Genomic DNA, 15,002 nt, shown 5'->3' on the forward strand with positions numbered 1-15,002 from the left:
TTTGAGTCTGACCAACCATTAGGTATGATTGTGGCTGACGCTCTATTTCAGATCCGTATTCCTGCTTTCACCTTTGACTTTAAATCTAAAAATGCATCTCTATCTATCTTAAATATATTCAGTGACTTGGCCACCACAGTATTTGGCGGTAGAGAATTCCACAGGTTCACTACCCTTTTTAATTCCAGTTCACAGGACTAAATGGCCTACTCTGTATCCTGAGACCCCTACTTCTAGACTACCTAATCAAGCAAAACATCATCCTTACAGCTATTCTGTCCAGCCATGTCAGAATTTTATGCAATTCAATCACGACCTCTCGTCTTTCTAAATTCCAGTGAATATAGATCCATCCTCTCTCACAGGACAATCCTGCCTTTTTATTCACTCACTTCATTGAGGCTGGGGCAAGTTGTAGAGTCTCTTTGTCCACTGAACTGCTTAATTGTCCACCATCATTCACAACTTCATGTGGCAGAAATTCAGAGCTCACCTCTGATTCTTTGGTTGTGGAATTGCTTAGCTATACATGCTATTTATGCTACTTGGCATGCAAATAGTCCGGTGTTATAGCTTCACCAGGTTGTTGCATCTTTTGAGTATGCCTATTGCTGCTCCTGACATACCCTCTTACACTCTCCATTGAACCAGGGCTGACCCCTTGATTTGACGATAATGTAGGGAGATTATGGTTACACATTGTAGTTGAATACAATTCTGCTGTTGACCCACAGCATCCAGTGCATTTTTCCCTCTTTGTGGTTCCCTCACCATACGTCTAGCAGTGATGTCCTTTTTGGATTCAGTTAATTCTGCCTATAGTAGTGTTGCTGCAGAGTCAATCTTGGTAATTGATTTTTGGAGTTCCCCAGAAGTAAATATTCTGTGCCCTTGCCACCTCAGTGCTTCCTCCAAGCATAAAATAATGTGGAGAACTGATTCATAAGTGTGCTGTGGTGGGTCATAATCAGCATGAGGACTTCATGTAGTCTGGTATCTATGTTGCAAACTCTCTGGGCAACTCCTTGCCACCATTGTGCCAGCTGTGGTTAGTTGTCCTGCAGAAGGGACAGTACATACCAAGGGATGACGATAGTAGTGTTTTGGACAATGCCCACACATATGATTCTGAGTATCTCTTCTGTAAATTTCACCTGTATATAAGGCTGTTTTCAACTCATTAATTTTAATTGGTTTTGCAAGTAAGTGCCTGATTGTTTGCAGGTTTGAGAAACTGATACTGATACCTCAGATGGCTGCGACGTGTGAGCTGAGATTAATCAGTTTATGGTGGTCAGGTTCAGAGTATTTTTAAACTATTCTGAATCTAGCGTGTTTGGATTTTGTTGTAATTTAAAATCAGTGATTCTCAATATGTGGTTATGTTTTTCCATTCCCACAGCTGCTTGCGTTTCATTATTCCTTTTATATACATGTATTTCTGTTTCCATCTCTTTCATGGCTGCAGAATTCCATGTTTGATTCAAACTAAATGTTAATTTTTCCTTGTTTGCTCCTAGTCCTCATGTTGAGTACCACCTTTGCTGTCATTGAAGGAGAACTGTCATTCTGAGACTTTTTTGTTTTTTTTTAAAATATCAGTTTTGGTTTGGAGCTGTAAACTGAGTGAAGGTGACCTTGCATTTTTTGAGCAGCAGCTTGTTTAAAAAAAAACGGAATAAACAAATTGAGATACCAAGGTGTAGAGCTGGATGAACACAGCAGGCCAAGCAGCATCAGAGGAGCAGGAAGGCTAACATTTCGGGACTAGACCCTTGGCCTGCTGTGTTCATCCAGCTCTACACCTTGTTATCTCAGATTCTCCAGCATCTGCAGTTCCTGCTATCCCAGAATAAACAAATTGATGTTTGCTTATAAGGCCAGGCCTGAAAGTTAATTGCGGGTTGATTATTCTTGTTCAAAGAACGTTGTTGATGCTTCAGTTCCGTGGGTATGTTATGCTTAGGTAGCAGATGTTTGAATGTTAGCAGGCCCTCAGGGGCACAGCCAGTCTAACGAAAAGAAACCAAAGTTTTAACTGGTTTTGAGCTGTATTTACATCAGAAAGATTGTGACTACCAAAGTTGCAATACAGGGGTTTGATTAGTCCCTGGTTTTCCCCCACTATTGATTTATTAAAAGTTCGGAGAATAGAGCTGACTTATAAGAATTAAATAAATAAACACTTAGTGGAAGTTAATTGCATTTGAGCATTCAGAAACCAAGCAAGATACAATTCCGTGTGCTGTGACATTACTTGATAATGAAAACAGCTCAAATGAACTGGTCAGTTGCATTGCATTTTTTTCCTTTTGATTTATCCCTTAACTCTGTCTTAGATTGTGAGAGTGGGGGCTAGAATCAAAGAAGAATAGGTTTAAATCATAACCATGAATTGGATCACCTTGTGGTTTTACTTGCTGTGCTAAGGGTACTATATTATTAATGAATTGTTAATTCCTTTTGTTTTAAGCTATAAACTTGGTGCTTGGTATTGGTTATTTTAAAAATCTGATTATGAACCACTGGAACAATCTTAAGGGTTATTGAATGTTTTAATTTTACTCTGTTACGAATACAGGGATAGGAAGGCCATCTGTCTCTGTAAAGTCATACAGCGTAGAAACAGACCCCTCGGCCCAACTCCATGCTGGCCAGGTTTCCTAAAATGAACCAGTTCCATTTGCCTGTATTTGACCTACATCCCTCTAAACCTTGCCTATTCCATGTACCTGTACTAATGTCTTGTTGTAATTGTACTGTCCTTGACCACTTCCTCTGGCAGCTTGTTCCATGTACACAACACCCTCTGCATGAAAAAGTTGCCCCTCAGGTTGCTTTAAGTTCTTTGCTCTCCCTCAGCTTAAACCTATGCCATTTAATTTTGGGCTGGCCTACGCTAGAGAAAAGGACCTCGACTATTCACCATATCTATGCCTCTCATGATTTTATAAACCTCTTAAACTTCTTGGAAAAAAAATTGTACCTTTTGTGCTATCCCTTGGTAGTGTTGCTTCATTACACTGTACGTAAAAGCTTGTTCTGTGTAGCATTTTTATTCTTTTGTTAACGTACTGGATTGGAAAGAAGTTCTGTGTGGAGTACTCTAGAGCACTACCATATTTGCATCACTGACTTGGATTTGAAAACTCAATGCAAATTTGTTATGTTTGCCGTTGATACAAAACCAGGAAGCCCATTGGAACTGAAGGTGCACCTGAGAGATTACAAGTTTGACAAAATATATTTACAGGCAAAATAACAGCAAATGTTATTAGTGAGGCGAGTGTAAAGTAGGAAGGAAGCAGGGTTGATCCAGCTACAACCTAAAAGATATTCAAATAGTTGAGGAAGTTCTCTATGATTAAGAAGGTGAAGGTCATCAGGTCCAGTTGCCTTCCATGTCATGCGCATCCAAACTTGGATGTTTATTGCTATTCTTTTGTTCTTGGGTCAGAAGCCTGGAACTCTCTGTCTAAATGTATTTTGAGAGTTTCTTCACACAGATTGTTTTAATTCAAGATGGTAGCTCTCCACCATCATCATAAAGGCCTTTGGAGATAATGGCCATACTAGTTATTCTCATATTTGAGGAATGCTTTTCGTGTGCAAGCAAACATGCCATTGGAAGCAGAAGTAGACCTTATGCTCCCCCGAGGCTAATCCCCTACTCAATGGGATCATGGCTGATTTTGTTTGCTTTTTGAATTCCACTTTTGTCATCTACTCCTGCTAACCTTATATTCTTGTTATATTCTAGGTAATCAATTTACTCTCTCCGTAGGAATATTCAATGAACCTGCTTCTCCTACCTTTTTGAGGCAGAGTTTCAAAGTCACGTACTGTCAGAAGAGAAACTACATCATCATAGAATCATCGCTACCCAGAACCATCCCCTATAACCCACCTAATCAGTACATTTCTGGAGACTATGGGCAATTTAACATGGTCAGTCCATTTAACATGCACATTTTTGGACTGTGGGTGGAAACTGCAGCATCTGGAGGAAACCCACGCAGACACGGGGAGAATGTGCAAACTCCACGCAGACAGTTGCCCAAGGATGAAATTGAACCTGGGTCCCTGGTGCTGTGAGGCAGCAGGGCTAGCCACTGTGCCGTCCCAAACTCCTCATTGTTCTAAAGTCTAGTACTAATTTTTAAGTGGTAATCCAACACACTGACATTTCAACCACTTGGCAAGGTGGAAGTGGACAATGGGCAAACATTTTTGGGGATAGTGACAATAACTAGGCCTTTTGGAAAGGGGTAAAAGAGTGCAAATACCTAAACTGGGGGGAGGCTAATTTCAACATCATTTGACAAGATATGGCAAACAGACTGGGAGCACCTACTTGTACATTTGAAAAGTGAGAGTCTTTCAGAAGTGGTCTAGTGAGAGTTCAGACTAGCATGCTACTTTAAGTGAAGGGCAAAGACAACAAGTACAAAAACCCTGGATGTCAAAGAATTTTGACTGATAAAGAAAAAGAAGGAAAATATGTTAGGTACAGAGCAGTAAAACAGGCGAGGCCCTTCAGGAGGTGTGCGCATGTGTGTTACATACCCAGGAGAAGAGGCGCCCCCAAATATTTCTCACCTGTATTCAAGAAGGAGAAAGACTTAGCTGGAGATTTCATTTGACGTGGAGCGGTTTTAGAGCACCTTAAGATTAATGAAGAAGAGGTATCAGATGGGTATAAAGGTGCATAAATCCCCAGGGCCTGATGAGATGTATCTCAGGCTGCTATGGGAGGCAAAGGAAGTGATTAAGGGGCCCTGAGAGAGAGATTTAATACTGCACTGGCCTTGGATGAGGTGCCAGGTGACTGGAGGATAGCTAATGTGATTCCTTTGGTCTAGATGGACAGCAGGGATAGACCAGGTAATACAGACCAGTTAGTCTGACATCAGTGGTGGGGAAAATATTGGAAACATCTGAGGGACAGGATTCATCAACACTTGGAAAGGCAGGGATTGATGAGCGAATGTCAACACGGATTTATTAAAGGGGGATCCTGTCCGACTAATTTAATTGAGATTATTGAAATTCCTACGGCAGATGTACCTAAGACCAGAAGGCTTAATTTAAGGTTTAGAGGGGATCTGAGGAAAAACTCTTTTCACACAGAGGCTGGTAAAAATATGGAATGCACTACCTGAGAGTATGCTGGAGGCAGGTACACTCAAAACATTTAAGAGGCATCTGGGTGAGCATTTAAAGTGCTAGGAGATAGTAGGCTACAGACCTAGTGGAGACAAAAGAGAATAGTATGCTTGGTGTTTGTTTGCCAGCATTAACATGGTGGACTCAAGGGCCTGTTTCGATGCTGCATGTCTCTAAGACTGTTCAAGATCTTAAATACTTCTGTTAAGTTGCTCCTCTTCTAAACTGCAGTGGAATCAAGCTCAGTCTGACCAACCTTTCCTCATTTACTCAGTTTGTTACTTTCAGATATCAATTTAACGAACCTCCTTTGAACTGCCTCCAACACATTTGCATCCTTCCGCAAATAAGGAGACCAAAACTGCTCTTGGCATTCAAGATATAGTCTCTCCAATGCCCTTTATAACTGAAGCAAAGCATCCTTACTTTTATGTTCATTTCATCTTGTGATAAAGGATAGTATTCCATTAGATTTAATTATTTACTGTACCTAAATACTAACTTTCTGTGAATCATTTGTACTTTTGTTTTAAATTGAAGCAATAAAACTGATTTATGGAGGCAGAATAGCAGAACTTACCATAGAGAAAGTTGTGACCAAACTGTATAATGTGCTATTCAGGCAATAATATTCATATAATAAATGCCAGTCAGTGACGCCCACATCTCACGTGAATAAAACAAAATTGCTCTTGCAATGGTGTTGCCAAACTGTAAAGACAATTTTTAGGTGCTAGACGTAGGCAAAGAAGAGCTGCAAAGTGACTCCTAGTGTCAGAGAAATAAGGTAGAAAGAAAGACTGGAGAAAATAATGGATAGGAGCCATCTGAGAGGTCACTGTACAATTACACAAGATAGAAAAGGGAATGAAAGCGAATCATCTGAAATATTACTGTTGAATGGGCAAACCATAATTTAGTTTAAGACTTTGGTTTGGGAATGTTTTGAACTGAGTTTTTTTTTTTGGAGGGAATTCATCCTGGCTGCTGATTGAATATTTTGACTGTGATGCTTGTAGCCTCAAATTCAGTAAGCTGAACAGAAAATGAACTGTCTCTGCTGTGACATTTTATTTTGGGAACTGTTAAACACTGTTTTCAACATGATAGTGCCTTGGCATATTACAAGATATTTGATGCTACAAATTGCTGATATCAGTGGGCTGATACTAAGTGTTCATTTTAGAGTAGCTATTCAACTAGGTGTAAAATTACTGCCTATAGCATATTTCTTTATTTAAGAAGGAAAGTACATAATTTACGCTTTGGGTTGTCACTAAATATTTCCCCAGTTTCAAATGTCAGCAGAATATGTATAGAATTTAAATAACATAGGCTGCCTTTAGATTATAATATGTTAGAGTACTGAATTTTTGTTGCTGTAAACCTGCAGGTTACAGTTGATGAATTCATAATGGTCCAAGGTTGCTGTTGCTGCTTAGTCTAACTCCTCCTCTTCAGACTTTAATTTTGCACACATTAATTTATTCCACCTTCGATTTAACATATTTATATTAGAGTAATGACAGTTGAGGGGGGCAGTTATTCCACATGTTTCTAAAACTTCATTTGATTAAAAATCACATTTTTTGGATGAAGAACAATATTTGTCTGATTTGGAAGGCAATAGTGAAGAAGAGCAAAGAATCTACTCTTCTTCTCCCCCCCCCCCCCCAAAAAAAAATTATTTTTGGACTTCAGTTTCCATGTTCAGGTAAGTTTGCCGCTCTTGTAAGGGTGTCAGTAAATTGGGTGTGTTGGTGGGCATGGAAGAGTAGGGGGAGAGGTGTCAGCAATGCGTTGGATTCGATGTTAATCACTAAGCTGCACCAGAAATGAAAGAACATGACAAAACTATAAAATTAGGGTAAGTATTCAGGTAAGTGTAATGTATTTAACCCCCAGTCTCTGATTTCACTTGCAGAAACATTCTTACAGTATTCAATGCAATTCAAATCAACCCACAAAGTTTAATCTTGCTTGACAATTGCTACATGTAATCAGGTCAGGACTTTGTTTGGGTCCTAAAGCACAAAATTGGTTGTCATTTTAAGATACCTGTGTTGGCTTCAATAGGCTTGGGGACCGCTTTGCAGAACACCTCTGCTCAGTTCGCAACAAACAACTGCACCTCCCAGTCGCAAACCATTTCCACTCCCCCTCCCATTCTCTTGATGACATGTCCATCATGGGCCTCCTGCACTGCCACAATGATGCCACCCGAAGGTTGCAGGAACAGCAACTCATATTCCGCCTGGGAACCCTGCAGCCATATGGTATCAATGTGGACTTCACCAGTTTCAAAATCTCCCCTTCCCCTACTGCATCCCTAAACCAGCCCAGTTCATCCCCTCCCCCCACTGCACCACACAACCAGCCCAGCTCTTCCCCCCCACCCACTGCATCCCAAAACCAGTCCAACCTGTCTCTGCCTCCCTAACCGGTTCTTCCTCTCACCCATCCCTTCCTCCCACCCCAAGCCGCACCCCCAGCTACCTACTAACCTCATCCCACCTCCTTGACCTGTCCGTCTTCCCTGGACTGACCTATCCCCTCCCTACCTCCCCACCTACACCCTCTCCACCTATCTTCTTTACTCTCCATCTTCGGTCCGCCTCCCCCTCTCTCTCTATTTATTCCAGTTCCCTCCCCCCATCCCCCTCTCTGATGAAGGGTCTAGGCCCGAAATGTCAGCTTTTGTGCTCCTGAGATGCTGCTTGGCCTGCTGTGTTCATCCAGCCTCACATTTTATTATCTTGGCTTCAGTAGACTTGGCCAAAGTCATAGCCTTAAGCTTAGGTGTCAGTCATGACTCTGTAGCACTCTTTATTGGATCAGAAGTTGGTGTCCCACTTCAGAGGCTTCAGCATGAAAATTCCAAGTGAGAATGAGTGTTGCAGTCCCAAAGGATGATATTCTTTGCATCAGTTGTTAAATTGAGTTTTGGCCAGCGCTTGGGATGTATACGCTCTCATGCAACTTGAAACACTATTGAATTATTCACGAAGCCTGAGCCATTAGTTTTTCCTTCCTCAAAATCACCCAGGATAGATTGACTAGTTATTGCTGCTTGGGGGAAATTTCTGAGTGCAAAATTACTTAAGGGCAGTTCATAGGAGCACTACAAAATAAGGGGTAACACAGCCATATAAGGACGTACCATTTTATGATCCAATATAGTGACGTCAGTGAAGTAGATTTCATGAAATATCTTAGAGAAGCTGAGAGGTAAAGGGAGGAGTATTCCAGATCATGGGGCTAGGCAACTTGAGGCACAGCCAGCATTTTTAAAAGCAGTTAAAGTTGGGAATGCGCAAGACTCCAGAATTTGAAGCCCAGATACCTTGGAGGATTGATGGTCTGGAACAGATTACAGAGAGGTGGAGGAGTCAGGATATGGGGGAATTTGAAAGCGTTTGAGGATTTTGAAGTCATGCGCTTGCTTAACCAGGAGTGAATCTGGTTCAGCAATTCAGGAGTGTCAGGAGAATAGTAAGTAGGGCAAGTCTAAGATGGGAGAGATGTGTGCATTTGACCTGTGCTGCCAAGAAGATTAAGGAAAGCAGAGACATAGTGCAAATTACCTCAAAGTTTTTTTTTCAAGCCACATACCATACTAACTTGAAACTTTATCTTTGTGTTTCGTGCCACTTGGTCAAAATCCTGAATTCAATTCCTAACAACATTGTGGGTGTACTGACACCCTAAGGATTGCAGTGATTCAAGAAGCCGGCTCACCACTCTATTCTCTAAGGTGATTAGGAAGGATGAGCAATAAATTTTTGCCTTGACATATTCCACAAACAAATTAAAACAAAAATTGTTTTTGATGACTTCAAGTTCATGGAGGGGAGAATATGGGAGATCAGCCTGGGACCTCTAGAAGTATTGAAAAGCATTAAGTAAATGACATATCCAACAAAGTTACTGATATTCTTATGTAAACAAATCTTAATGTATATAACCCAAAATTCCTCCTCCAAACAAGAGGAGAAATCCTTGTTGAATCTACCCTGTTGAACCCTGTAAGAATTTTGTCTGTTTGAATGAGACAATCTCTCCTCTCTCTAGACTTCAGAGAATAAAAGATCCATCTGTTTACTATTTCCTTGCAGGACAGTCCCTCCATTCAGGAGGCTACTTGGGTGAACTTTTGTTGCATTTTCTCTGGCATGTATATATTTCCAAATGCATAGAGACCAAAACTGCATACAGTACTATAGGTGTGATCTCAAGGCACTGTACAATTGCAATAAAGTATGTACGTTACTAAATGCTTCTTGCAAAAAAGACCAAAATACCGTTTGCCTATTTAACTGCCTGCTGTACCTGTGTATTAACTCCTAGTGACTTATAAGAAAGCCCCTTTAAATTTAGACACCACCTGTTGCTCACCATTTAAGAAATACTCTTTAATTTCCTATTCAAGTAAATAACCTCACTTTTTTTTTGCAACATTATATTTCATGTGCCACTTTTTTGCGCAGTCAATTAGCTTTTGCATTTCTCTTTGAAATGTTTTTGCAGATACTTGTGTAATTAACAACTCTCACTTTTGCCTAATGTGTAACATCTATGTGGAATAATGCACGTTAGTGAAAGGTTAATTTATCTTATATCCAACAGTGTCTTGCAAGTCAACTTTGGTCATGTGCTTGAACCTCGATATGTCTGGTCTCGCCATTCTTTGCCAGTGACAGACATACACTGTGGAGTTGGAGGTCCCTTATCTCGTGTTGCAACAGCATCTCTCGATCAAACTGTTAAAGTGAGTTGATTTTCTTTAAAGCTCAGATCTGACTGTGTTGTTTCAGCCAAAATTTCTTGGATGAAGTTTTCAACTGAATTAGTTTAACATTACAAGCTTAATTTCATAGACAGTGGGAGTTATTGCATTAAAATATGTTTATACAGAACCTATTTGTAAGACATCCCAAAGTTGTACATGACTCACTTTTGGCCTTACATTTGCTTTCAAATGACAATGAATCAGTTGTGTTGTGCACAGCAAAGTGGTGCAGAATGCTTTCTTGGTGGTGCTGGTTGAAGTAGCTGTGTTGACCTGAAGATATTTTCTTCTAAGTGAGTGATATTATGAAGGTTGGAAGTGTCCTCTAGTTAAAAACATGTGAAAAATTTAAGTTCTATAGGTTTTTCCTTGGACACATCCTGTAAGTAAACCCTCAGTCCACATGAACCAGAGTATGACTTTGTAGACCCAACAAATGGTAATGTAGCCAACACACGTTGAAAAGAAATCTTTGCCATCATCTCCAAATAACTTGATATGTCACAAAAACCTGCAAACGATATTGAATGTATGCTTCTTTGTGCTGCAGCTCAGGCTTTGAAGTATCTTAACAAATTCTTTTGAAACTAACACATGCAGCATCAAAGCTAATGAAATCCATTGACAGTAGTTTAAATACATTTTCAAGTCCACCTCAAACACACAAAGAATGAACAAGAATGACTCTCCACATACAGGTTCTAAGTTTTATGAACTAATATAGTGGATTTGTGCTGAAACTGGCTTGTGGTTGAATACATAACCTCATGGAACTTTTGGCTTCATCCTTAATAACTACAACAGAGTAATGGAATGGGCCCAGGCTGTTATTTACGAATCCAAATCAAGTTGTTGCTTCAGATGTATACACTAAATATCGGCAACAAAGAACCACTGTCATTCGACTCACTGATCATTTCCTAGGGAGAGTTTGTGATCGGAAACAAGAAATGATCCATAGCAGATTCAAGAAAAAAGATGGGGAGCATCTAGGCAATAATGATCATACTGTGTTAGGTTTAAAGATAATGAATGAATAGGGCAAAGCGTGACAAATACCAGGGCAATAGATTAGTTGAAAGCCTCCAGAAAATAGTAATTTAGAATAGCAAACATAACTAGTAAGTGAAACCAGTTTAGTTGAACAAAGCTTAGTAAATTATATACTGCTAAAAAAACTAGCAAACAAAACACTAATGAGACATCCTAGGATGAATAAAGACATAAGGGAATAATTGAGTGACATAACCATGTGTAACTATACATAAGCATATGACGCAGGCAAGTGCATGGCAAGAGAGAATAGAAAGAGACGAGGACAACAGTCAAAAGAACAATTTGAAAGATGAAAATGAAGAGGAACTAGGGAAATGGATCATCAAAAAATTTTTTAAATATTCTGAAATCTTACTACCATATTTTTAAACAAAAAAATTGGGATGAGCAAACACTCATAACTTCAGAATAAAAATCATAGACAACAAAACAGCAGGATATTCAATAATGATTTTTGTTCAGTAATTACTAGAGCAATAGACCAGATGGATGTGACAAAATGAAATGAGAAATTAGACAACTATGCTTAAAATAAAAATGGAAGAACTACTAATCAAACTAGTCAAAATCTGGATTAAAACCCCCTGTCTTAATGGATTGCAACTGCATATCTTATTTATACAGTGTATCATTACACATTAATAATTCACCAGAAAAGGTTTACTGCTAAATAACTGACAATTTTTATATCTGTAATTAAAAAGAGAGATAGAATGTGTCCAGTGAACAATATACCATTCAGCTTTATATCAGTTTAAAAAAGATTAAATTCCTACTAAAGGAGAAAATAAACTGTAGAAACAAAAAATATGATGAGTTTCATCATATTTTCAAAGGAGAAAGTCTTGCCTGACCAACCTCAGTTTATTCTTATAAAAAGGTAAAAGAGAGCAAAGATGATGCAGTTGAAGTTCTGTTCCCAGAAAGGCCTTTGAGAAGCTATCAAAAAAATTGGCTAATGATAAGGTCAGAGCATGTAGAGTCTGAAGGTAAGTAGCAGAATGGATAGCTAACCAGCTGGAAGATTAAGTTGGGAGTAGTGATAAACGGTAGCTATTCAGAGTGGCAGAAAATGTGGCTCACAAGGTTCAGATCATTGTCAATCACAATTTATAGTAACAATTTAGATTTTGGAATCAAAAGCACATGATCAGAATTTGTGGGAGATATGCACTTGGGAGCAATAGTCTATGCTGAGGAAGATAGCAACACAATACAGGAACGCACTCATAAACTTGCAGGATTGGTATATAATTATCAAATAAATTTCAGCATATATTAGTTTGTCATGTTCTGAAGTCACGTATCGTGGAAAGTATTAATGTAAATGGAGTGGAGGAACAAAGGGAACTCTAATTCAGATCTTTAAATGTTATAATGCCGGTTCTAAAGCTGCATCAGAAACAAGCCAAGGTGCTTGTGTTTATTTCTGGAGGGATAGAATTGACAAGCATAGATGCAATGCAAAACTTGTATCAAACATTGATTTGATTATACTTCGAGCATTGAGTGCAGTTCTGGTCACTGTATTAGAAAAGTAATACAGAGGCGCTGAAATCATTTTGCCTTCTCGGAAAGAATCAACACATTTGAGTTTGTTCCTTTTTCCTTCCTGAGAAAAGGAATCTAAGTGGGATATAGTAGAGATCTCTGTTAAAATTATGACCTTCATTGACATTCTAGACCGGGTTTTGTTTTACTTCTGGGTAAGAAAAATATTGAGACCATCAATAGGAAATTATGCTGTGGTTAGCTTGCTCGCTGAGCTGGTTCATTTCTTTGCAAACGTTTCATTACCCTGCTGGGTAACATCATCAGTGCAGCCTCTGAAGCATTGTTGTATTTTCCTGCTTGCAATTTAAACTCTGTGGTCTGTTGCAGTTGATTACCTCATTTCTGGTTTTTCTTTGCAGTGGTTTGTATATGTGTTTATTGATGGTCTTCTTGGTGGATACAACACCATTTCCGCGGAGAACATGCTGAAATTAGTGGACATATGCCTCATGACCCACTTTACCTATAATGGCCAGATCTGTGCAAAAGCTGGTTCTCCACCAAGAAAGTCATCAATAAACGCATAGAATTAGACCCTATGTACACACCACTGCAAAGAAAAAACTGGAAATGAGGTAATCAATTCCAACAGACCCCAAGAGTTTAAATAGCAAGCAGAAAAATACAACAACACTTCACTGGAGGCTGCACTGATCTAGTTGCTTTTGTATCAACACCATGTCTTGTTTCTTATGAACTGATCAACTTCATTAGATGTGCACAATGCCTGTGAGGTTATAATTTTGTATATTTTTTTGTATCTTGAACGGACGGAAGACTAGAAGTGTGTTTGGTTTTTTAAAATTTGAATACACTGTTCATCTTCATTTCTCCATTCCTTGATTTAATAAGTAGCTTGTAAATCTACAAGGCACAATTCCTATCCATTGACCTGGAGTGACTTCCACAACTGGGTGTTGGATTTGTGTCATGTATGTTTGGGCATAATGAGCTTATTTGTAGGAAATAGTGTGGAAGCATGCCGTTCACCCCCCAAAAAAATCCATGCCGGTGTTTAACATTACATTTGAATTTCATCCCACCTTTCCTTGCCTCAATCAAGCAGTGTAAGTTTTTAGTCCCATCTTCCCCAGGTGTATTTACATCATTTGCTTATGGTAGTGAGTTACATGTGCTCACCACACTTTGGATAAAACACGTTTCTTTTGAATTCTGTATTGGATTTCTTCATGACAATATCATTAGGTGGTCTCAGCTCCTGCACACAAAACGTCCTGGCAGCAGCCCTTCCATGTTAGGTGTCAGTGCACACCGATGGGCTACATCCTAGATGACTGGAAAATTGCTGTTGTAACCCCCTTATTTAAGAAAGGTTCAAGGCAAAAGATGGAAAATTATAGGCCGATTCGCCTAACCTCGGTAGTTGGTAAAATTCTAGAATCCATTGTCTAAATTCCTGGAAGTGCAGGGTCAGATTAGAACAAGTCATGGAGTTAGTCATGTCTGACAAACCTGTTAGAATTCTTTGAAGAGGTAACAAGTATGTTAGACCAGGGAAACCCAGTAGATGTTATCTATCTAGACTTCCAAAAGGATGAGTAAAGTGAGGGCCCATGGTGTTTGAGGTGAGCTACTGGCTTGGATTGAGGATTGGCAGTCTGACAGAAGGCAGACAGTTGGGATAAAAGGCTCTTTTTCGGAATGGCAACCGGTGACGAGTGGTGTCCCGCAGGGTGCAGTGTTGGTGCCGCAGCTGTTCACCTTATATTAATGATCTGGATGAAGGGACTGGGGACATTCTGGCGAAGGTTGCCGATGATACGAAGATAGGTGGACAGGCAGGTAGTACTGAGGAGGTGGGGAAGCAGCAGAAAGATTTAGACAGTTTAGGAGAGTGGTCCAGGAAATGGCTGATGAAATTCCACGTGAATACATGTGAGGTTTTGCGCTTTGGAAAAAAGAATACAGGCATGGACTATTTTCTAAATGGTGAGAAAATTTGTAAAGCAGAAGTACAAAGGGATCTAGGAGTGTTGGCCCAGGATTCTCTAAAAGTTAATTTGCTGGTAGAGTCCGTGATTAAGAAAGCAAATGTAATGTTGTCGTTTATCTCAAGAGGGTTGGAATATAAAAGCAGTGATGTGCTTCTGAGACTTTATAAAGTCCTAGTTAGGCCGCATTTAGAATACTTGTATCCAATTTTGGGCCCCACACCTCAGGAAGGATATACTAGCCTTGGAGCGTGTCCAGCAGAGATTCTCTCAGATGATCCCTGGAATGGTAGGTTTAATGTATGATGAATGGCTAAGGATCCTGGGATTGTACTCATTAGAGCTTAGAAGGTTGAGGGACAATCTAATAGAAACTTAGAAGATAATGTATGGCTTAGAAGGGGTGGATGCTGGGAAGTTGTTTCCGTTAGGCGGGGAGACTAGGACCCGTGGGCACAGCCTTAAAATTATGGGGGGTAAATTTA

At 39.7% G+C, this 15,002-nt stretch overlaps 1 protein-coding gene across 2 annotated transcripts in view; it reads left to right on the forward strand.

The window, feature by feature from the left end:
- wdr18 (WD repeat domain 18) overlaps positions 1-15,002 on the forward strand; it is a 156,760-nt gene that overhangs the window by 15,891 nt on the left and 125,867 nt on the right. For both annotated transcript variants that reach the window (XM_048560188.2, XM_048560187.2), the window contains exon 4: positions 9,793-9,934. In XM_048560188.2, coding sequence (XP_048416145.1) covers positions 9,793-9,934 — 142 coding nt within the window. The remainder of the gene's footprint in view (positions 1-9,792; positions 9,935-15,002) is intronic.

Source organism: Stegostoma tigrinum, chromosome 30 (genome assembly GCF_030684315.1).
Source record: "Stegostoma tigrinum isolate sSteTig4 chromosome 30, sSteTig4.hap1, whole genome shotgun sequence".
Taxonomy (NCBI): Eukaryota; Metazoa; Chordata; class Chondrichthyes; order Orectolobiformes; family Stegostomatidae; genus Stegostoma; species Stegostoma tigrinum.